Source organism: Magnusiomyces paraingens (genome assembly GCF_902498895.1).
Source record: "Magnusiomyces paraingens strain CBS 517.90 genome assembly, contig: contig1, whole genome shotgun sequence".
NCBI lineage: Eukaryota > Fungi > Ascomycota > Dipodascomycetes > Dipodascales > Dipodascaceae > Magnusiomyces > Magnusiomyces paraingens.
The window spans coordinates 3122297-3145967 of record NW_022474067.1 but is presented as its reverse complement, the minus strand read 5'-3'; the positions used below and the strand labels follow the sequence as shown (position 1 = coordinate 3145967).

The 23671-nt window shown below is 38.1% G+C and overlaps 11 protein-coding genes across 11 annotated transcripts; 6 read left to right on the top strand and 5 right to left on the bottom strand.

The window, feature by feature from the left end:
• Positions 1–53: 53 nt before the first annotated feature.
• SAPINGB_P000935 (uncharacterized protein) lies at positions 54–1964 on the top strand (the record flags this gene model as incomplete). Its single annotated transcript, XM_031995658.1, has 1 exon — positions 54–1964. The coding sequence occupies one exon, from the start codon at positions 54–56 to the stop codon at positions 1962–1964; it is 1911 nt and encodes a 636-aa protein (XP_031851549.1).
• A 405-nt stretch (positions 1965–2369) lies between these two features.
• SAPINGB_P000934 (uncharacterized protein) lies at positions 2370–4523 on the top strand (the record flags this gene model as incomplete). The annotated part of the gene is made up of 1 exon (XM_031995657.1): positions 2370–4523. The coding sequence occupies one exon, from the start codon at positions 2370–2372 to the stop codon at positions 4521–4523; it is 2154 nt and encodes a 717-aa protein (XP_031851548.1).
• Positions 4524–6063: 1540 nt separating this feature from the next.
• On the bottom strand, positions 6064–6895 carry SAPINGB_P000933 (uncharacterized protein; the record flags this gene model as incomplete). Its single annotated transcript, XM_031995656.1, has 2 exons — positions 6064–6550; positions 6603–6895. The coding sequence occupies 2 exons, from the start codon at positions 6893–6895 to the stop codon at positions 6064–6066; spliced, it is 780 nt and encodes a 259-aa protein (XP_031851547.1).
• Positions 6896–7342: 447 nt separating this feature from the next.
• SAPINGB_P000932 (uncharacterized protein) lies at positions 7343–8234 on the top strand (the record flags this gene model as incomplete). The annotated part of the gene is made up of 2 exons (XM_031995655.1): positions 7343–7535; positions 7597–8234. 2 exons carry the CDS (start codon positions 7343–7345, stop codon positions 8232–8234), a joined length of 831 nt encoding a protein of 276 aa, XP_031851546.1.
• A 923-nt stretch (positions 8235–9157) lies between these two features.
• SAPINGB_P000931 (uncharacterized protein) lies at positions 9158–10578 on the top strand (the record flags this gene model as incomplete). Its single annotated transcript, XM_031995654.1, has 2 exons — positions 9158–9266; positions 9497–10578. 2 exons carry the CDS (start codon positions 9158–9160, stop codon positions 10576–10578), a joined length of 1191 nt encoding a protein of 396 aa, XP_031851545.1.
• A 274-nt stretch (positions 10579–10852) lies between these two features.
• Positions 10853–12196, bottom strand: SAPINGB_P000930 (uncharacterized protein; the record flags this gene model as incomplete). Its single annotated transcript, XM_031995653.1, has 1 exon — positions 10853–12196. The coding sequence occupies one exon, from the start codon at positions 12194–12196 to the stop codon at positions 10853–10855; it is 1344 nt and encodes a 447-aa protein (XP_031851544.1).
• A 478-nt stretch (positions 12197–12674) lies between these two features.
• On the top strand, positions 12675–15752 carry SAPINGB_P000929 (uncharacterized protein; the record flags this gene model as incomplete). Its single annotated transcript, XM_031995652.1, has 1 exon — positions 12675–15752. The coding sequence occupies one exon, from the start codon at positions 12675–12677 to the stop codon at positions 15750–15752; it is 3078 nt and encodes a 1025-aa protein (XP_031851543.1).
• Positions 15753–15759: 7 nt separating this feature from the next.
• Positions 15760–16818, bottom strand: SAPINGB_P000928 (uncharacterized protein; the record flags this gene model as incomplete). The annotated part of the gene is made up of 1 exon (XM_031995651.1): positions 15760–16818. The coding sequence occupies one exon, from the start codon at positions 16816–16818 to the stop codon at positions 15760–15762; it is 1059 nt and encodes a 352-aa protein (XP_031851542.1).
• Positions 16819–17015: 197 nt separating this feature from the next.
• On the bottom strand, positions 17016–17890 carry SAPINGB_P000927 (uncharacterized protein; the record flags this gene model as incomplete). Its single annotated transcript, XM_031995650.1, has 3 exons — positions 17016–17653; positions 17712–17782; positions 17847–17890. The coding sequence occupies 3 exons, from the start codon at positions 17888–17890 to the stop codon at positions 17016–17018; spliced, it is 753 nt and encodes a 250-aa protein (XP_031851541.1).
• Positions 17891–18160: 270 nt separating this feature from the next.
• Positions 18161–18851, bottom strand: SAPINGB_P000926 (uncharacterized protein; the record flags this gene model as incomplete). Its single annotated transcript, XM_031995649.1, has 2 exons — positions 18161–18746; positions 18799–18851. The coding sequence occupies 2 exons, from the start codon at positions 18849–18851 to the stop codon at positions 18161–18163; spliced, it is 639 nt and encodes a 212-aa protein (XP_031851540.1).
• A 739-nt stretch (positions 18852–19590) lies between these two features.
• Positions 19591–23508, top strand: SAPINGB_P000925 (uncharacterized protein; the record flags this gene model as incomplete). Its single annotated transcript, XM_031995648.1, has 1 exon — positions 19591–23508. The coding sequence occupies one exon, from the start codon at positions 19591–19593 to the stop codon at positions 23506–23508; it is 3918 nt and encodes a 1305-aa protein (XP_031851539.1).
• Between the last annotated feature and the right edge of the window lie 163 nt (positions 23509–23671).

Below are 23671 nucleotides of genomic sequence, written 5' to 3'. Positions count from 1 at the left end.
CTAATTTTTTTTTTTTCCAAAAGTTAAGAAGTATAAAAATAAGAACGTTCACCATGAGCTATAACGTTCTTGTTGAAGTTCTCACCGAAAGAAACGAACTTCCGTTACAATCTGCTAATGATTATCGCCAGTACAGAGTACGATCCACTAAAAAACTTGCTCGAACTCGAAAGATTTTAGGCGTTCAAAAGCGGTCGTCCAAAGGAGGGGCTTCTAATTCTTCAACCGAGCCACGTCATCGAATTCCATTTAAGGAACCAGCTTTGGATGATGTTCAAAATAATCCTGAGCTTATCAAAGTGCTTGTTTGCTTAGCGGAGAGATCATGGGCTCATGCTATGGAAACAAGATCAGTTTTAGATACTAATTTTTCGTCTACTAAAAAAAGTCATGTCAGAACCAAACTCACTAAAGCTTGTAAATATATTGACGCTGCAGTTTCTCTTGTTAGAGAAATCACAAAAACTGATAAGCTTTCTGGTTTTGGAACATTTCAAATTCTTCAGCTTGAAGCATATGCATCTCTGATTCATGGTGCTCTTTTCTTTCAAACGAAAAACTATGAGAAATGCATAAAAAACTACTCCCTTGCTCGTATTTCTCTTGAAGCTATTTCCGGTTTTGATTCATCTACTTCCATTATTAAAGATGATATTGACGAAATAATTTCTACTGTTATCGACCCTTCTATTATTTTCGCTCAATACCGCCTGACAAAAATTCGACCCCTCAGTGCCTCTGGAGTTTCTATCAAAACTGTTCAGAAGATGACTGATCACCCAGCTGTCAAAATCATTTCACAAATCAATCCATCATTATTGGACTCGTCTCTTTCGGAAGGTTCCGCTGGATCTCGTTTAGAAAATATTATCTGGAGAAAGTATGATGTTTCTATTCAGGATCGAGAATTAGCCGCCTTTTTATACAAGACTGTTACTAAGGACAATTCTTTAGAAGTTGAACTCAAAGGAGCCCAAAACAACAAATCTATTGAAAAATCTCTTGAATTATTTGATGAAATCTTGCAATCTTGGCAGGATTCCAGAGAGATGGTCAAGACTAATATCGACCGTCTAGAGTCTTCTGGTGGTTCATCAAATGACCAAGAGATCCAGGATCAATATGTTATCTCTACATATATTGGATATCATATGTTACTAAGACGTATTCAGCGTGATGTGCTGTTATTAAAGAGAGTAGATTCTCGCATATTTGCTTCTTTAAACAATGATACTAAAAAAGGAAATAAAATTAGCACAAAAGGATTTGAAAAGATGAACGAAATTGTTCGTCTCTACGACACAATTTTGCAAAGTACCCGAGAATTGACAGATCTTCCTGGTATTCATACTGATAAAAAACTTTCTGATTCATTGCAATCTCTTGATATTTTTTACAAAGCTGAACGTCTTAATTTGTTAGCAAAAGCGTACAGACTTTCTTCCCATTACCCAGAATCTTTGGCACTTTATGGAAAATCTCTTGAGCTTTTATTGTCAGCTCCCCAAGAAATTTCTGTTGAATTTCCTTTTGGAATTTTGGATCAATCTAAGTTTCATAAAGTTCTTACTGATACCAACTTAACAACCCTTCAATTGAGAGCTCAATTAACAATAAGAGGAAATATAAATGTTAAAGACCCCAACTTCATGGAAATTGATGGCCCCGAAGTCAATGCTAAAGCAGCTGTCATTGATAATCTCGAGCAATATGGAATTTCCAATTTTGGTTCAGAAAAGGCTGTTGCTGAAAATTTAGTGAGCTTTGACACTTCTCTGGAACCCGTTTTTTCGAAGCCTGTATTTTTTGATGTTGCTTACAATTTCATTTCTCAGTTTGATTATGCTCGTATTGGTTCTTCAGAGTCTGTTTCAGATTCTTCTATTCAAGATTCAGATAGCTCTGGCGTTCCTGAAGAGAAGAAAAAAAGTGGTGGATTTTTACGTGGTCTTTTGGGGCGTTAGTTTATGTATTACTTTTGTTTTTTTAAAAATATTTTTTTTTAAAAAAAAATTATAACGTTCACTTACCTATTTTTATTAGTATAGTATATAAAGTGAATAATTAAATCATATTGTTTTGGAATTTTGAGAAAAAAAAATATTTTAATTAAAGCCATGTTCATTTTTAAAAGTCTTATAAAAAAACCAGTTTTACCAGTCGACAGTAATAGCTAAGCTATAAAATAGCTAGGAATAAAAAAAATATTAAATTTGTTACAAATTATGTTACAAATTATTGTGTAATTATATTAACAGGAGAACTTTTTTTTTTCAGTAAATTTCGAAAGTATTTTATCACACACGCATTTTAAAAAAAAATTCTAATCAAGTTCAATAAGGATTTTGGAAGTTCTTAATTAATATAAAATGGCTTCAATAGATTCATACCTTCCCAAGCCTAAAAACAAATCTCAAAATGCCGATCAATTAAATTCATCTTCTAATATAACGATTGTTTCTAAACTCAATAACGAACAACGCGAACTCTTTGCACAAACCTATTCAATCCCCTCATATGGCCACCGAACGGAGTTTCGTACAGCTAATGGTAAAAAGTGGCGACCTCAATCAGTTGAAGATTATGGGGATGGAGGAGCATATCCTGAAATTCCTGTTGCCCAATATCCTCGTAATATGGGTCAACCCAAGGACCGTAACGCCACTAGCAAACAAAATAAAACACTTGCGCTTACAGTTAATTCAGAAGGAAATATTGATTATTCTTCTATTGCAAAAAACGGGCATTCAAAATCTCGCATTGTCCAGTCGTCTTATTCTGATTTAATTCCTTTACGCCAACGAGTACAAAATGGAGAAGTGTCTCTTGACCAACCCGACCAAGACACTGTACGCGAAACAACCGAAAAAACACAACTTGCGCTTCAAAAAATTTTAGATAGCAAGATCTCTGCTGAAAAGCCCAAGACATCGGTTGTTGCTGGCTCTTCAACTAATTCTAATGCGACTTATGTTAGATATACACCTTCTAGTATGATGGGAGAATCGGGCGGCAAATCTAAGCAACGTATTATAAAACTAGTTGATGTGCAAAATGATCCCTTGGCTCCACCAAAATTTAAACATACTAAAGTTGTAGCAAGGCCTCCATCTCCTCCTCCTCCAGTTTTACGCTCACCCCCAAGAAAAGTTACGGCAGAAGATCAGAAAAATTGGTATATTCCCCCAAGTGTTTCTAATTGGAAAAACCCTAAAGGTTTCACTATTGCTATTGATAAACGCATGGCATCTGATGGAAGAAATATACAAACGTCAACCCTGAGTGATAATTTTGCAAAGCTTTCTGAAGCTTTAGCTGTTGCCGACAACAAAATGAGAGTGGAAGTTAGTCAACGCAATGCCATGAAGAAAAAGCTACAAGAAAAGGAGGAATTTGAAAGAGACGAGAGGTTGAGACAATTAGCACATAGAGCCAAGGCTGAACGTGACCAGACTATTTCAAATAAGGGTAGGAATCAACGAAAAAGAGATGATTCAGATACTAGCGACGAAAGTGATAATGAAAAAGAAAGAAGACGAACTCCTTCACCTACTCTACGCAAAGAGATGCATACGACAAGAAAAAATTCATATAATGAACGGTCACGTTCTCCTTCTGAGTCTCCTCGATCGAAATCGCAAAGTCCTTATAGAAGATATGAACGTTCTGAAAGACAAAGGCATACCCGAAGAGATAAACGTGATAGTTCAGATGAAGAGAGTGGATACAGTAATGAAGAAGATGATAGACATTACAGAGGAAGATCGTACCAAAGAAGATCTTCGGAATCACAATCCCGTTCACGTTCTAGATCTAGAACTCCTGAAAGTGATGCAGAATCTAACCGTTATCATAAATCTCGTACAAAGAGAAGGTACTCAGATAGTGATCAAAGCAATGATGAAGAGCCAAACTTTCGACAACGAGAATTTGAGTCGAAGAAATCTAGAAGAGAAAGCAATTTTGAAATGCCTGATGAACGTCGTCGCAGAATTATTAGAGAAGAAAAACTTGAAGATGAGAAGCGCAAAATGCGTATGTCTCGTATGGGCACGGAACGACGTATTAAATCTATGATAAGCGACAAGGATAGAGATATTTCTGAAAGAGTTGCTTTAGGAGTGGCTCGGCCTACTCAGGTATCTACTGGAGAATCTCAATTTGATTCTCGTTTAATGGGTCGGGTATCAGTTAGTCGAAATTTCAATGAAGATCAGCCATATGAAAGCTCATTGTTTCGTTCTAGTGAAGCGATTCAATCAATATATCGACCCCGTGGAACTAAAGGGGCAACTGGACTTGGTGGTTTGAATGATAATGATGAAGACAATGAAATGCGCAGAATAACTGGTGAGAACCGATTTGAATCACATGGAAATGTAAAGAATAGCTTTACTGGGTCTGAGTCTACTGAAGCAAAAGAAGGGCCAGTTGAGTTTGAAAAAGACTCTGATCCTTTTGGAGTAAGCAAAATGATTAGAGAAGTGCAGGAGGAAAAAATGAAAAATAAAAGGCAAAATTAACTTTTCAAACAAAAGTTAATATTAAGAGCTCACTATATAGTTCACGTTTAATAATATCCATAGGTTTTTTCATAAATTATCATCTTCTATATAATCATCATCTTCACTATCAACTGGATCACCATCTCCTATCCCTGCTTCATTGGTGGCTGTATTTTTAAACCCATCGATATAACTTCGTCCGATCATTTCAATCACTTTTTTGTCACGCCGAATAGCCGCTTGTTCACATTTTTTAATGGTGCCTGAAACACGAACTACTCGGATTATAACGTTTTTATTGTTGATTTTCGTGATATATGATAAAGCTGCCCACACCGTACTAACATGATCGCGCGCAACACGTATTATTCCCGTTGAAGTTCTAGGTGAAAAATATTTTACTGCTATTGTACTTTTAATTTCTCCGCTACCTTTTATTCCAAAATTTGTTTCGACAGACTCCTTTACTAACTTTAGTAATTGGCGAGAGTCTGAAACTACTCCTGGTTGTCTAAGTTGAAGAGCAGATGTGACATAATTTTCAAAATGTGTTTCTCTATTAGCTTTTGATACTCGACTATATTTTTTTGAATCATTGATTAAATCGTTGCTTTTAAATTCTAGAATATGAAGTTGTGCACCTTTCTCCTGTTGCTGCTGTAAAAATTGAAGCTCTTCAGGATTGAGAACCTCAAACAAAAGATAACGAGATTTTAAACGAACCATAATTATGAATAAATCTTTTGCAAACTATCTAAACTAATAGTTTTCTGTCTGTTATGGCAAATTGGTAAACTAAACTTATCGTTGAGCTTTAATCTATTCTACACAAAAAATTTTATGTTTAAAAAAAAAAAAAAAAAAAAAAAAAAGATAATCATATCACGTGATTTAATGTCTAAACTTCAGATTTGCATCATCGATTTCGAAATCTTAGAAATGACTATTCTCAAACAATTATAATTAACAGTTATAATTAACAATTCAACTGGAAATCATATGCTATTATTTTTTTCGTTTCCTTTTTTCCATCTCCACTTATTTACTTTTACCAACTCAATTGATATCAAGAACTTATCTGAAAAGGTATCTGACTAAATATATATATAAGTTTGAATAAACAAAAAGTCATTTGAACTTAGAACTTTTTGACTCGATGCATAGTTAGTCAATGATTGATTCATGATGATATTAACAATTTTTAACTCTCATATTAGTATCACTGCAATATTCATCATATTTACTCTTTCGAGGTCAATCGTTTATCACTGTTAGCAAAATTATTTTCAGCTCTTAGTTTAGTCTGTTTTCAGTATCTAATTTTTACTATCGGCCTTTTTTGCAATGACCAGCACTGCTTGCTTCTATAAAAGCTTCAACTATAAAGCCATCAAACATAATAGCAACTTTTTCTAAATTTTCATGAGACTATTATACTCATTTTGCTAAATATTAATTAGTATACCATTATGTTGATGCAATTATTTACTTACTTTAGAACTTAAAAAAAGTTAATATAAGTAGAGGGTGTATTATGGGGGAAAAAGAGATGGTGATATTAATTGTCTTTCCCATCAGCTAACGACAATGGTTCGTGCCGTTTTTCAGAACTACCCCAATGCGATGTGGCATAAGTAGATATAATATTATCATCAGAATCAACGAATTCAAAATTGTACCTTGCAAGATATAAAGGAATAGATGATAACTGAACACCGTACCTTCCTGGGTTATCATATAGTTCAAAAAGAGGAACAGCAAGAAGCTTCATGTTTTTAGGAACAGCCAAAACCTTTCTCTTAGGCAGAGGGACGATATATGTTTTTTTGCATTCTTTAGGGCGTGTAATATGTGGTGGAATAAATGGATACATAAAAGTCTCAAAATTGGGACGCCACCATTGAGCAACACAGTCGCCAATATTCCACTCAAAATTGATGGGATCAGCAGCATGTGTTGAGTTGGAAGGGGGACTTAATCGCTCGTTAAGCAATCGAGCAAAACCTTCCGTTTCTTCCTCATCGAATTGTATATAGTCACCAGGCCTTATCCTTTGTGAGAATTTTCAATTAAATAAGTTTTTAGAGCGTGACTTACAGTTTATAAAATGAGTTTGCAATTTGAAGCATTAATATATACGGGTGCCCGTGCTCATGACAAATTAAAATGGCTTCACATGTCCTCCGCATCCCATGGACTTTATATTGGTCTTGTAATCGCTGTAAGCGAGCCATTACAGAGCTATCCTCTTCCGGTTGGGGATCTTTAACATCAAATTTGTAGTTTGTTACGGGGTATACTCTTATTGTTTTTGGTTGGTTAGTGTCGAAAGAAAAAGGTATTGGTGGAAGGTTTTTAGATTTTCGAAATTGTTCAGTTACTGTAGACATTAGATTTATTATTATAATATTATAATATTACTTTTTTAACAAATATTTTAGTGATATAACACAAAAAAGCGATATTATTTAAGTCGATGATAAGTTAACAAAATACTGTCAGAAGTACTCAGTTTTGATCAATTCCACTGAGATGAAGGTGGTTTAGCATTGTCAAACAACAATAACCGCCGGGTAACTTGAAATTTTGATATGTATGTGTAATGTCATAGACATGGACCTATTCCCCAGGCCGATTTTGGAACCCCACCGGCGGCTGTATAAAGACCATGTGAAAAGCACCTTGGTAATATGCAAAACGCCAAAGTCTATTCTCTGTTACATACGTGTGCACAAATTTTATTTTGGCAGGTTTATATATTTTTTTTTCTCAAGTGTTTCATTTAGAAAAGAGCCATCATCAGTCTTTCAACTTTCCAATCAACTATTTTTTTTATCATGCATTTTAAACTGCAATCGGTTTTTTCGGCCCTTTTGTTATCGGCATCGGTGGTAAACTCTCAGCATATTGAACCGTTTCCTGAGATTCCAAAGAACCTTGCCCTTGCAGGCTACAAATATGGTGACGAAATTCCTCTTGAATGCATTCAGCGAAACATGGAAACTGGTGAACATAAATTTGATGAGCAAGGTAAATTTCTTTTGATACTTTACTTTATTCTTTGAATCTGACTGTTTTTTTTTTCATCTAGGAAATATCATTTACGCGCCATTCCCAAAGTGCTTTGAAACGGATTCACCTTTGACTTTAAAGTACGGTGTCGATGAAATATTTAATTGCACAATTGACTTAGGTCATGAATTTTTTCATGTATTTCAGTTATATATTCACGAGGATGTGCCATTTTCGTGTCGTATTCCTTTCACAAAAAGTCAAACACAAAATCCAGCACCTCCAGCTGATTCGCCTGAAGCAAAAGCTGCGACATTATACACTTCTCTTACTTTCAATATTAGAGGTCGAGTTCAAGAAAGTCATTTAGACATTGATCCCTTTTTAAATGTTGCTATGGTTGCTAATACTTCTGCGGGATCAATCATTTCATCAATTGGCTTTTCTTCAGGAAGTAAAGCTCAGCGATTTATTATTGGTGATTCTTTACCTTTGGCAATGGCTGTCAGATGGTATCAAGGACCAAAACTGCCTACTGCTTCAGAGGCATACTTTTCTGGTTCTGCTATATTTTTTTATAGCTTTGCGACATTTGTCTTTACTGCTGCAATTTGTGCATCTGTCTTTTATTATTATGTTTTCCCCAAGAAACTCAAGGCAGAACTTAGAACGACCCTTCCATTAACTAACCAGTTTTACAATACAAAATCAGATTGATTTTTTTATAAGACATTATTGTTAAATGGGCCGTAAATTATATTCTGTCAAGGTATACGATAATTTTTTTTATTTAAATGGTGTGCAAAACACTAGGTTTGTTAGTCTGCCTTTTTATCAGACAGAACAACTTAAAATGGGATCTGAAACAACGGATTAATTTAGAAAAAAAGTTTTAAAAACATTTTTTCAAAAAAAAATTAAAATAAAATAAAAATTAAAAGGTTATAAAAATCACTCGCCACGTATCATATTATAGAGTAATTTAAACTGATAACGATGAATGAAAAAAATTAGATGGTCAATAGAAATAGAATTATATATTACGGTAGTAAAATAAACAAGTATAGTTATATTTTCCTATTTTGTTGTTGAATATGGTTTTCGACTAGAATACAATTGTCATCTATTTAGACAACATTACTCCATTCAACGAACCTGAATAATGCAAAAGTGGTTTATTTTTAAGTACATTAAAACCAGTGAAATGTTATAATTATTGCATAAATTTTTTGAACTAGTTATAAATTACCTTTAAATAGATGGTTTTCTTCCAATGGCATTTTTCTCTTTCAAATGCCAGTGCCGTTTAAAACTTTATGATATGCTTAAACTTATACTATAGTATTGAAAATAAAAGTTGACAATTTTGAAAGGCCTGGTACTGCGTAAATTTAGGCATAAGGCCTTGTACATTTCATACTGATAGTTGTCAGGGTAAATCGGTCCTATTACAAATTGGGCTTTATAAGTGCAAATTCATGTAACGTCAACAAGGTTAGGGTATCTAAAAAAAAAATTTTTTTCTTTAAAAATCCTGGCAAAAACTCCTCTTTATTGAATTTTTTTTTTCTTTCCCAACAGTAATTGTTCTACCGACAGTTTCTTACATCAAAGAGTTCCATTAAGCCGAATTATTAAAAATGTCTTCTGAGCAGCTTCAAAACGTTGAGCCCGAAAAGATCGAGACTAACTACGATGAGACTGTCGATTCCTTTGACGCTCTTGGCCTCAAGCAGGAGCTTTTGAGAGGTATGCTTGATATGAACTTTCTATTGTGAATGAGCAAAAAAAAAAAAAGAAACAGAAAAAAGAAAAAGAAATCAAATATTAGTATATCTATATTTATTAAATGATAATGAACCTTTCAGAAGTCCTTTTGAGCTTTATTCCCTTTGATTTTTATAATTAGAAAAGATTATCTATTCACTTTTTTTTTTTTGGCTTTTCAGGAGTATGGTTATTCTAACAAAAATTTTAAGGTATCTACGCTCACGGTTTCGAGTCACCTTCTTCCATTCAGCAGCGTGCTATTCTTCCTGCTATTAAGGGCAGAGATGTTCTTGCTCAGGCTCAATCTGGTACTGGTAAGACTGCCACTTTCTCGATTTCTGTTCTCCAGAACATTGATATGTCTCTGAAGGAGCCCCAGGCCCTCATTCTTGCCCCCACCCGTGAGTTGGCTGGCCAGATTGAGAAGGTCATTTCTGCCATTGGCGCCAACCTTAAGGCTGCCTGCCATCTCTGCATTGGTGGTACCCGTGTTCAGGATGACGAGGCTGCCATTAGATCTGGTGTCCAGATTATTGTTGGTACCCCTGGCCGTGTTCACGACATTATTCAGCGTCGCATTCTGAGAACTAACAAGATCAAGATGTTTGTTCTTGATGAGGCCGATGAGATGTTGTCTCGTGGTTTCAAGGCTCAGATTTACGATGTTTTCCAGCTTCTCCCCCGTGAGATCCAGGTCGTTCTTCTTTCTGCCACCATGCCCCAGGACGTTTTGGAGGTCACCACTAAGTTCATGAAGGACCCTGTCCGCATTCTTGTCAAGAAGGATGAGCTTACCCTTGAAGGTATCAAGCAGTTCTACGTCAATGTTGACTTGGAGCAGTACAAGATTGACACTTTGATTGATCTTTACGAGACTATCACTATTACTCAGTGCGTTGTTTTCTGCAACACTAAGAAGAAAGTTGAGGAGATTTGCGCTGCCCTTAGAGAAAACAACTTCACTGTTTCTGCTATGCACGGTGAGATGGACCAGAGCCAGCGTGATCTTATCATGTCTGAGTTCCGTTCCGGTTCTTCTCGTGTCCTTGTCACCACCGATCTTTTGGCCCGTGGTATTGACGTCCAGCAGGTTTCTCTTGTCATCAACTATGACCTTCCTACCAACAGAGAGAACTACATTCACCGCATTGGTCGTGGTGGTCGTTTCGGTCGTAAGGGTGTTGCTATCAACTTTGTCACTAACCAGGACATTGGTGAGATGAGAGAGATTGAGAAGTTTTACGATACCAGCATTCAGGAGATGCCTAACGACATTGCCTCCTTGATCTAAATGGGATAGTGAACTGTAATGAATAATGGTTTGTTTAGTTTGTTTAGTTTTTTTATTTTTAAAATTATAATTGTCACTTTAAAAGATAAATCTTTGAGGAAAAGGTATAAAATAAAGTTTCGTTTTTGCAAGATCACAGATCTTTACTATATTTTATTGTACAAATCTTTTCAAAATAAAATAAACATAAATATTTTAAACATATAAACGGTGTTTGGTACGGGTACTAATAGTGAAGTAGAAAAAAAAAAATTCAATTGTTTTTTATTTATCCTTAAAGTCCTTGTCGTTGAAATTCTTCAGCTCTACTAGGCTTTTTTAATTCATCATCAATAGCTTTGGGGACTTGTCCTTCAATAGCCTTTTGGGGTAGGGCTGTGGAAACTTCTTCTATCCGTCTGGGGATAACTTCGACATAAGTGCTTGGAACATAACCTGTGCGGCCATCTCTAGTTCTCACACGCCACCATTGAGATGGGTTTCCAGATGGATCTTCCTTTGCAATAATTGCAGTGAGATCGCCCTTGTGTAGCTCAAGTTCAATTTGTGGATTTTCAGGGACAAAGTCGTGGATGGCGCGGCAAAACTCAAGTTTAGAAGGATCGATGGGGGTATTGGACATGGGGTCCATTAGCATTTGTGGAATAGGGTTTCCGTGTTCATCAAACATTTGCTGTTGCTGCTGCTCAGCCTGGTTAGCTATAGAGTGAATTAATTTATTAAGAAGGTAAGGAAAGCCAAAGACAGCAGCAAAGAAAAAGAGAAGAGGCTTAAAAGATGGTCGTGGTCGGCTGGGTGAGTTTTTAGGTCCAGAAACTTGAAATTTGGCAAATTCGGTAGGGTTTAAAGACTTTGCAATAGTTGTATCTGGATTAAGTTTTGAGTTCCCTGTAAGTTTGGCTAACAGTTTTTTGGCCCAGCGCATGATAGCAAAAATTCCCAGAATCGAGCCCAGCGAGTTTTTCAGATGGCTAAACTGTTCGGCCACTGACATCATGGCGAAGAATGATGAGTGAGTAGCCATATAAGTAGATTCCAGCATTTGAGCAAAGCCTGCAACGGCTCCGACTATCGACTCAATAAGCTGGAATGTTGCCTGTGTGCTGTTTTGAAATCCGTTAGGGCCCAGCGCGCCAGCGCCTGCAGCTCCATTAAAACCATTCATACCAAATCGTGATCCATAACCTCCTCCATAACCTCCACCATAACCTCCATATGAACCATAGCCACCATAGCCACCAGTGCCATAGGAGCCATAACCGCCGTAGCTTGAACCATATGATCCGTAGCCACCAATACCAGTGCCTAAACTGGTGCCATAAGGCGATGTTGTGCCATAAGGTGAAGTTCCCAACCCAGTTAGCGAAGATGCACCTGTAGCTGAGTACGGCGAGTATGCTGCTGAAGCAGGAGCTGCTGTTGTGAGAGATGTAGGTCTAGCGGGAAGTTCTGGGGTTGTTGAAGAAGTTGCTGTCGAAATTGTTGATGCGGGAGATGACGCCGCCGCCGCCGTCGCCGCCGGAGTAGAGCTCATAGGTAGTGATGCAGATGGTGAAAGACTAGCAGCAGATGTTCCAGACGAGACTTCCCAAGGTTTTGGACGTTGGACTGAAGACATGAAAGATAAGAAACAAAGCGGTGTTTGTCGCCTAGTTAGTTTCTAATAGGTCTGTCAGAAGGTGTTTGTGGAGTGGATAAGTAAGAGGGAAAAAAATAAAAAAAACTTTTGTTGGTTGAAGAGGAGGAGGAGGAGGAGAAAAAAAAAGAGGAGGAGCAGATGATTAAATAAGCCTGGAACAGACTTATAAAGAGTGGGGTTACCGCACGTGATGTGAGATTTCTCCTCTTTAGGTAGGTTGATGCTTTCTAGAGATTTAGCCGAGGCTCAATTTAATAGAAAAAAAATGCTCCCAAGGGACGAGGAATACTTAAATAAGCGTAAATGTGATACCTATATTTTATGATCATGTGACTTTGAAAAGTTTTGCCATACGTGCGGCTTCTTAATAAAAAAAAATTTTTTTTTTTAGGTCTTAAACAGATTATCCGAATTTGCACAATCCCTTATATATACGCTAAAAAAAATTTACAATACAATGGGAAAAAATATTCGACGAAGAACGAATCCAGGCAAAAGATCTTCAAATGTGTTACCAGATGCTTCAGCTGGGAAAAAGAAGAAATCTCAGGCATCGCGACCCCCAAGTGTGTCCTTAGCTAAAAGTCGTGAGCGTTTGTATAATGCTCTTGACATTGCAGAGGCTGATCTGGAAGCCAAACGTCGCAAGAACAAAAAAGCTGGTAAAATCAGCAAGTCAAATAATGAAGATGATGACCAGGATAGTGATCCAGATCCTTTGGCTGGTGAAGATGAACCTATCGATCGCAATTTAATTGCCGGACAGGAGGATTTAGATGAAGATGAAGATGAAGAGATTGATAGTGATGAAGCTTTTGGATCTTCAGACGAAGAGGAAATATTGGATAGTTCAGTTTGGAAAAAGAAGCGCAAAATTCGCAAGGGTGAAAGCTACAAGCCTGAATATGATGAAGATGAACTGGCTTCTGAAGACGAATCCGACGCTAGCATTGACAAATCGCAGTTTGTAACATTGACTGAAGCTTGGGATTTAGATGACAAAGACAAAGAAGAATACGAAAAGAGCTTAAAGATTAAGAATAAAAAAGAAGGAAGCAGTTTCAAACTGATGGAAGAGGACGAAGAGGAGGAAGAAGAAGACGATGAGGATTCTGAAGAAGAAGAGGAATCTGATGATGACGAAGACTCTGAACTTTCGCTTTCGGATGATGAAGATGTGGACGAAATTGATGAGGAGCAGCTCAGCAACCTTCAAGCTATGATTTCTGATCTGAAAAAGCCAGCTAAAGTCACAAAAAAGAACGGATCTTCTGCACTTACCGCTGACGACTATGAAAAGCTCCAACAAACCAGTGCTGCTGCCGAGAGCGAGTTTTCAGTGCGATCATCTACCTTTGGATTTAATACCTTTGGCGAAGGAAAGCTTTCTCTTGCTGATTTAGCAGGAACAGTTGCTGATAAAGATGTTGCTTCACATTTAAAATTAATTGATACATCTAACGGCTCATCTGGAGTATCTAAAAAGGAAAAATCAATGACACTTGCTGTTCCACTGGCCAAGCATATTCAACAAAGATTAGAACGTCGAGCTGCATACGATTTGACAAAAGAAGAGGTTGGCAAATGGAAAGAAACGGTTAACACAATGAAGGAGGCTGAACATTTATCGTTCCCAATGGTTGAACCCCGTAAGATTGTTCCTCACACAATTTCGGGTGCTAGCAATGACCAAGAACCGGCTACTGAAATGGAGCGTCGCATAAATGAAATGCTCAAAGCATCACAACTCGGTCCTAAGCAAAGCAGTCAGCCAGACACATTTGAGGAGCTTGCACCAGCACAAATGACTTTAGAAGAATTACAACAACACCGTGCGCAAATCCGCAAAATGAAGGAACTGGCATACCGTGAACAACAGAAAGCACGACGCATTAAAAAAATCAAGTCAAAGACTTACCGCAAAATTCACAGAAAGGAGCGTGAACGTGAGGAAGAACTCATGCGTGAGGCTGGCAGTGAAGAAGAAGATGAAGAGGACTACAATGATGAACATGATATGCAGCGAGCGCGTGAACGTATTGGACAACGACACAAGACTGGTGGCAAGTGGGCTCGCGACATGATTAAACATGGAATGACTAAAGATGTTGCTACTCGCAAAGAACTTGAAGAGATGCTACTTAAAAGTGAAGCTCTTCGCGAAAAGATGCTTGGTCGTGCTGGGGGTTCTGATTCTGATGATTCCGATGCTGAACAAAAGTTTCTAAATGGTGAGGGCTCTGACAGTGATGACGAGCAAACTCTTTCTACAAAACAAAAATTGGGTAAAGGTGTGCTTGCAATGAAATTTATGCTGGATGCCGAAGAGGCCGAGCGGAAACGCAACCAGACAGCCAAGGAGGAATTACGCCGTGCTCGCGACGCTGTTGATGGATTTGGCAGTGAAGATGAAGACTCGGAAGATGGCGGACGCACAAAGGGCGCTAACGTGGTCATTAATGAAGGTCGCCGAAAATACACGCCAGGCTCGGAAAAAGCCCGAATTGAGGCCAGGAAAGCTGTTAAGGAAGCTCGTGACGACATGGAGCTTGATGAAGACTCTCTAGAAAGCCGCTTACGTGCTTCTCACAAGCGCAAAGCGCGTGGTACCAACAATGGCAGTGAAGAGGAAGAGGAAGAGGAAGACGAGGACAATGATGCCACTAATGGTATTGGCCGTGTACGCGTTGTTTACGATGATGATGATAATGATGAAGAACAACCTAGCAGCAAAAAACAAAAGAAGGTTAGCTTCCGGGAGCGTGAACAGGATGGCAATTCCGATAATGATTCTGATGAAGAAAATCCTTGGCTCACAGGTAACAATGATATCCACAAAAAGAAAAGCAGCGTAACTGTTTTGGGACGTGATAGCTCTGCTTCTGACAAGTCACAAGCTGAAATTAAAAAGCAGCGTAAGAAGGCGGCCGGGAAACGCGAGACCAAAGCTTCTGCTCGGGACGGTTTGATTGATATGAATGAAACTCTTAATGTGGTTGATCCGTTTGGTGATAACGATAACGATAGTGATAGTGATGACGACAGATCTTCGCGCATTTCGTTCAAGCAGACAGATCTTGTTAAACAGGCCTTTTCTGGTGACGATGTTGTTGCCGAGTTTGAAGAAGAAAAGGCCTCGATAACCAAACGTGATGACGATCGTGTTGAGGATGTCACTCTCCCTGGTTGGGGAGGTTGGGGTGGTGCAGGCCTTTCCGCACGACCCAAAAAGCGGTTTGTGCGTAAGGTGGCAGGTGTTGTGCGCGCCCAGAACCGTCGCGATGCAAAGCTTGAAAATGTTATTATTAACGAACGGTTGACAGCTGACCAAAGTCATTTACACGCCGACAAGATTCCATTCCCGTTCGAGACACGGGAACAATATGAACGGTCGTTGCGCATGCCTATTGGCCAGGAATGGTCGACGCGTATGGCTCACCAAAAGATGGTCAAACCGAGGGTACTTGTTAAGCCCAACCTGGTTATTGAGCCCATCCGCAACCCCTTCAAGAATGATGATGATTCGGATAGTTAATTTATATCTACTTTGTTTTATATGTGAATTTATAGTTTATCGAGCCTGCTATTTTGCTCTTCCAATCTCGCCCTCGTTCAAAGCCGTTGGTTTTGTCGCGGTAGTCTACTTTGGACTGTCGTAGATCTTCCTTGGACAACTCTACAAAAAACATGTCTCTGAAGACTGGTTGTTCTAACGGTTGTCCCGCACATATAAGAAACTCCACAGAAGACTTTTCATCATTTCCAAATGCAGTGTGGGTTACTGGAAGGTCCACAGGCAAGTCCACGACAATTTTCTCTTCTGCTTCATGACTGCGCTCAAAGGCAGCTAAATCATGTTCTCCAAGAACCTTATCACCAACAATTAGCTGACTTTCTAGGGTATTTTCATTGAGATTACTTTGATTTTCCAGAATACTTCTGTTGCTACTGGCATCTTCGCCGCCGGTACTGCGACCGTTCCCAATTGTAAGTTGACCTTTTGTTACGTAAATAAAGGAAGCCCATCCTGGAGGAATGACTGGTGATTCAAAACGCAAGGGTTCATTTGTACCAAACCACTTGTAGTAGAGAAACCAAATAGGTGTTTTTGTAATACTTGTTTCTTTTGACAATGAATATAATCGCAAACCTGGAGCAGGTTCTGTTACTGGAATAAAATTTCGCCGAAGGTCGCGATAATGAGGGTCCACGTTCTTAAAATCTGCCGGCAGGTCAACCCAAAGCTGAATACCAGTAGCAGGTAACAATCCAGCTCCATTTTCTGGAGGTTTAGGAACTTCGGCATGCATGATACCCTTTCCTGCAGTCATGACCTGGCAATCACCAGGACCTAGAACACCTCGCGACCCTGTAAAGTCCTCGTGTTCGATTGTGCCCTGTAACACGTAGGTTACCGTTTCTAAGCCGCGATGAGGGTGGTCTGGGAAGGATGCTTCAGTGTTGGCTGTTTCCATATAGTCGAGCAGTAAAAAAGGTGATAATTGGCGTAAATGACGAGAGCCGATTGATCGGCGCACCGAAGCACCGACGCCTTCGGCCATAAGTCGAGCAGCGATAATAGATGAGATGGTTTTTTTCATGTTGGTGGCAAACAAATATATATATAAATAAAAAAAAAACAAAAATAATATATATACAAGAAAAACAAAATATCCATAAAAAAGTTAGCATCAAAAAAAAAAAAATAATAATAATAATAATAAGCAGGTTTATCTCGACATCATTTCATTCATTACATGTGTATAAAAATAGCCCCATATCAAATTGACCGTCTTATTTATAAAGCATCCAAACGATCATCAATTTCTTGAGCGCTAAGCTTGCGGAATCGTGGGCCCTCAGCGCCAGCAACACCCCGCACTCCCAAAAGATGGTCTGCGGGCTCGCTTACAACAGCAATTTCGACTGTATCACCATTCATTTCGCCCTCAATGGACTCTTTCAGAGTAAGAAGAGCAATGTGGATGGCATCTTCGAGTTCCAGCTCCTCATTCCAACGTTTCTCTAAAAAGGTCTTTGCCGAAGTTGAGCCCTTTCCAATAGCAGTGGCTTTCCAAGGAAAATAAGCACCTGAAGGGTCCACTTGGTACAGGCCATAGCCAAAGTGTTGATCCCATCCAGCAATAAGCAATGAGACACCGTAGGGACGGACACCACCGCTTTGTGTAGCCTCTTGCATCACCTTAGCGACCTCCTGAACCATGATGCGTGTTGGGGGGTACTCGTTGTAAATGCGCTTGTAAGCAGTATGCGAAAGTTTGCGTGCTTGGCCCAAAAGTACGCGGTAATCAGGACCCATTCCGCTGTAAACAACACCAATATCAGGAGTGATGAGGTCAACTTTGGAAAGTGTATCTGTGTTGATCAAATGGGAAGATGATTTCTTTTCCGTGGCAAGTACAATGCCATTAGAAGCTGGAGATATGTGTTAGAAACAATTAGAGGTAAATGATAATTTAGTTGTGAAACACACCTTTGATTCCTAAGGAAGTAACACCCTTGTTGACGGCCTGGAGGGCATAATCGATCTGAGTAAGCTTGCCACTAAGGATTTCAAGGTTAGTATCTTCAGAAAAAAAAAAACAATTGGTTATACAAAAAAATATACCTGGGCGAGAAAGTCGTAAGAGAAAAAGAGTATCTATCAGCCATTGTATAGATGTTTGTATAAAAGTCTATTTAAGACGAGGATGGGGTTTCGAATTTCAAAGTATTAAATGGTGATGTGGATATGAAAAGTTTGGTGGTGAGGCAGAAAAAAAAGAATGTTGGTAGATTATTTTTTTTTTTTTTTTTTTTGTGGTGGCGACTAATATTTTATTATACTTATACAACAACTAATTACTATAGAACTCTACACAAAAAACAAAAACAAAAACAAAAAAAAGAATAAAACCATGCTTCAAGGACGATAAACATATATCATCGTCGTCGGCGCGAACGAAACTCTGAATCGGATTCAGAGTCACTATCGTTGAGATCATCAGTTTTACCTTTGTCTTTCAAGCTGCGGAGCTGCTCAAGTTGGAGTTCGCGCAAAAACTCACGCGGAGGACGTTTAGCATGAATAAAATTACAAAATCCTCCGCGTTTGCAATCTTTTGTTTCGTGTTGGCGACAACAGGCTTCACTAAAGTCTGTGACTGGTGAAAGTTCACAGTATATTGGTCGCTTGTCATACCATCGGTTATTGAACTTTTCACAGGCTTTAGCTGCATCCTCTTCATATTTGAAGCGCACGTACACGTTTCCTGCTAAATGGTCATTGTTATTTTCACAGACTACCATTTCTTCGACTTTTCCAAAGAGTGCACACTCACAAAATAAGTCTTCATAGAAAGCCAGAAAGTGCTGTTTCATCTCCTCTGGCGTCAAATGGTTGTTTGGCTCATTTTCGGGGTTCTGATACATGTTGCGACAGATGATAGTTTGCGAGTAGGATGGCTTGATATGATGTCGCGCACACTTGTCGCCATGTCGACATGCACCGATTTTGTTGTAAAAAGAACTGTACAAAAGGTTAGAATCATGGAAAATCAAATAAAGGATTTTACACTTACCAGTTAACCTTATCTTTTTCTGTTCCATAGATTTGAGCAAGTCTGTCTGCCATGTTTGATGAATGATTTATTATTTACTTAAGTTTACAAATGTTTTAAAGAGGAGATGCTGGAGAAAATTGGAATTTTTATTTTTAATTTTATTTTTTTTTTTTTTTTGGGAGGATTTATTGTGATAAATAAATGAACTTGTTATTACACAAAATTAAATTACAAAACCTTTTTTTTGTCATATTAATACAAAAGATAAACGTAACTATTTCTTTAATTAAACTAAACTAAATTGAAGTTAATTTAATTTAAGTTAAGTCTAAGGTTTTTTTTTTTTTTTTTTTGATGGACACCGTTTTACACTTGAGTACTAAACATAGCAATCATTAAGCTCTTGCACGGCTCAATTAAAAGTTAACCGCTTTTTTTCTATTTAATTTTATTTTATTTTATTTAATTTCCCCTTAATTTCTTTTAATATAACGCTAACTGACGTTATATAAGCTCTTTATAAAGCTTGCAAACTACAATATTGTACAGTGTTACATCAGACGGTTTTAACAAACTCATTTTTTTTTAAAATACGCAATCAAAAATAAAAATAAACATAAAAACTATGGGAAGTCGTACAGTGATCAATACTTATCAATTTATTAGAAATAATGCTTTGATAGTTTGAGAGAAAACTTTTGCTAAGATTTCCTTTTATTCCTTTAATTTTTTTTTTAATTCTTTTTTAATTCTTTTTCTTACCACATATACCTTTGAGATTTTCACTATGAACATTTAAGTAAAAAAAACATGAATCAAATAGATTACATTGAGCAAGGTGTCTCGCAAGCATTGCCTCCTCCACTTTCGAACTCAAAAGGTACTTTATCATCATCATCTTTAAATGTAATTTCGCTTGACCCCGTTCCTCAAGTTACAGTATCTGTCGAAAACTTATCATTGGCTATTAAAAAGTCTTCTTCGTTTTTATCAAGGTTATCGCCTTTTTCTTCTGCTTCAAATACCTCAAATTCTTCAAATTCCAATCTCGCCTCAAATTCTGTCAAAATCCTTCAAGATGTTTCTTTTCAAGTCCTACCAGGTTCATTGATGGCCATTATTGGTGGGTCCGGTTCTGGGAAAACGACCCTTTTAAACGCACTAGCGGACCGGTCATCAGTTTCTTCCTCCGTTGCAGAAAAGTCTGGAGTGGTAACCTACAATGGTCTGCCAAGGATTTCTTCAGTGTCACATGCCTTTGTTCTCCAACAAGACATTTTAGAGCCTACGCTAACTTGTCGGGAAACTCTTACTTATTCAGCAGACCTCCGTCTTCCCAATTCTGTTTCAAAAGCTAAGCGTCACGAGCTCGTCGAAAAAACCATCCGCGAACTAGGTCTTTTGGAATGTGCAGATACCCTAGTTGGCTCTACGTCTCATCGAGGTCTTTCGGGAGGAGAAAAACGACGCCTCTCCATCGGAATACAACTCCTCGCAAACCCATCCGTGCTTTTTCTTGACGAGCCAACGACCGGACTAGATGCAAACTCTGCATATCTTTTGGTTCGAACATGTAAAAACCTTGCTCTTGCTGGTCGTACAGTAATCATGAGTATTCATCAGCCTCGTTCTGACATTTTTTTCCTTCTCGACTCTATTTCGGTTTTGACTCGCGGGGGTCGTTTGGCTTATTCGGGTCCTGTTACTGATGTTATTTCTTATTTCGAAACTTGTGGACACAATCTTCCTCTTCATGTTAATCCCGCAGACTTTATCATTGATATTTGTGCTGTCGACTCTCGTACTTCAGACTCAGAAGAATTGACTACTTGTCGTGTGAATAATCTTGTCAAGTCATGGGACCTTCATTACCAGAAACTTAAAAATGGCGGTTCCTTTTCAAACCTTTCGTTGACTTCTTCGTCTGCGGAACCACTCACCAATGTTGTTCCTCTTTTCCGTCAAGTCATTGCTCTTACTAAACGACAATTCATTATCTCTTATAGAGACCCAATGGGTTATGCAGGATTGCTATTTGAGTGCATTTCCATGGGGATTATCGTGGGCTGGATTTTTTATAAACTTGATGGCTCCATTCAAGGGATTCGATCCCAGTTTGGCGCAGTTTACATTTCAGTCTCACTCCAAGGATATCTTTTACTTGTTTATGAAACCTATCGTCTTTGCCGAATAGACTTAAAAGTTTATGACAGGGAAAGAAGCGAAGGATGTGTTTCAGTGGCTGGCTTTCTCATTTCTCGCCGTCTTTCTAAATGTCTCACAGAAGATTTGTTTGTTCCGCTTTTTTTCTCAATCATTTCTTACTTTATGATAGGATTTTCCCGTACTGCCACACAGTTTTTCATTTACTTTGCTGCCAGTCTTTTAGATCATTATGCCGCCGTTTTTTTTGCGACATTGAGCACTTCCATTTCAAGAGATTTTGCCATCGCCTCGCTTATCAGTAATCTTTTCTTTACTGTCCAATTCATGGCTTGTGGCTTTTTTGTAAACAGTGCTCATTTGCCCGTTTATGTCAGATGGACACGTTGGGTGGCATACCTTTACTATTCGTATACAGCTGTGATCAATAACCAGTTCCAAAACTATTTTGGTGACTGTCCTTATGGAAATGATCCATCAGTTCCCGAATGCTTATCGTATTCTGGTGAATACGCTGTCAAATCCATGGGATTTCGTACCAATTGGATAGCGGCTCCTCTTGGTATTCTGACAGCCTGGGCAGTTTCTTTTTATCTTCTCGCAGCAATTGTTTTATATTACTTTCCTGTCAAAATGACAATGGCACAGCAAAAGTCTTTAAGAACTTCCTCGTCCGAGCTTAAACCCATCAAAACCGAAGGCAATGAATTTTTTAATGCAACTGTCGCTTCTAGAGTCACTGTTGATATTAAAGACTTGAAGCTTTCAATTAGCAAATTTGATTTTTTGAATTATGGCAGAATGAACAAAATAAATATTTTAAATGATGTCAATGCAACTTTTGTACCAGGGAAAATAAATGCCATTTTAGGACCTAGTGGTTCTGGGAAAAGTTCACTTTTAAACCTTATTGCTGGCCGTTTAAATTCCAGTCTATTTTCTAGATACTCATCTTCCAAAAGTATATATTTTAACGGGTCCAAAGTTACGTCATGTTCGTTTGTCACTCAAGAAGATGACGGTTTATTACCAGCCTTGACTGTTCGCGAAACATTGCATTATGCGGCTTACTTGCGGCTGCCCAACCATTTTTCACTCTCGGAAAAACGTCAAATCGCTGATAACATTATACTTAAAATGGGCCTAAAATACTGTGCTAATACACCAATTGGAGATGACGTCCAGGTAAAAGGAATTTCTGGTGGCGAAAAGCGCCGAGTTTCCATTAGTGCTCAGTTATTGAATGACCCCCAAGTCTTACTATTGGATGAGCCCACATCAGGACTAGATAGTTTCACAGCAGCCTCTATTCTGGATGTTCTAGAAGGTTTAGCTGCTGAAGGCAGAACTATTATTTGTTCTATCCATCAGCCCCGCTCTGATATGTTCCCTCGTTTTGGTAACATTTTACTTTTAGCTAAAGGTGGTTACACTGCATACAATGATTCACCGCAAAACCTTTTCCCTTATCTTGATAAAATCGGATACCCATGTCCATCTTTTACCAATCCAGCAGACCATCTTCTTGACTTGGTATCTATAAATTTTCAAAGCGCAGAGCTTGAAGTATCTTCGAAGGAACGGGCTAAAATGCTTATTGAAAGCTGGGAAAAAAATGAAACATCAGAAAAAAAAACTACTACTACCTACAGTCAAGTTTATCCTGAAATGCCAGTTGCAGCTCCAACACATAAAAACAATACTCAGTTTATTTTTATGATATTGCTAAGTCGAAGTTTGACAAATATTATGAAATCCCCGCATTTACTTGTAGCTCGTCTGACTCAAGTTTCTGGCATTGCAGGTGTTCTTGCCTTGTATTATTCTCCGCTTCATGATAGCTACGTTGGAATCTCAGATCGCCTTGGCTTGCTGCAACAAGTGACCTCGGTGTACTTTGTCGGGATGCTTAACAATATCGCAGTATATCCTTCAGAGCGATCTGTATTCTACCGTGAGTATGATGATGGTATATACGGTGTTACTCCATTTTTTTTGACTTACACCTTTATTGAGCTTCCCTTTGAAGTTATCACAGCAATGATGTTTTCTTGTTTATATGCATTAGCCACGGATTTTGGTCGTTCTGCTAGTATGTTCTTCATATCTACTTATTGCGTTCTGGTTATAGTCAACTGCGGTGAATCAATTGGCATTGCATTCAACACAATTTTTATGCATGAAGGGTTTGCAATGAATATTATTTCTGTTTTTCTTTCTATTGCAACTATGATGTCTGGGGTAATGTCATTTCACATGCCTCCTGTTTTGCGTGCAATCAACTGGATATCCCCGTTAAAGTATGCAGTTGGCGTGGTTGCTAAGCATGCATTTCCAGAAAGCCTTAAGTTTTCCTGTGAGGGCCAGGAAATTGATAGCACTACAGGTGAATGTGCTCTTATGAATGGAAAGCAAGTTTTGGATACTTATGGAATTTCTATTTCAAATAAACGATTCCAAGTATACATGGGCTTATTAACTGTTTGTCTTGTTCTTTATAGATTATGCGCGTATGCGATTTTAAAAGTCAATCGTCTCAAGCTTGGTATTTACAAAAACGTTTAATTTTTCCTTTATTAAACATATATTTTGGTTTGTTTTGTATTTATATATATAGATTTTTAGAATAATGATTAATGAATTACTTCATGAGCTACTTTACTTTCCAAATTGATTTTTCAAAAGCTACCAAAGGAATCTCTCCAACTTACCTAATTACTTACCCGGT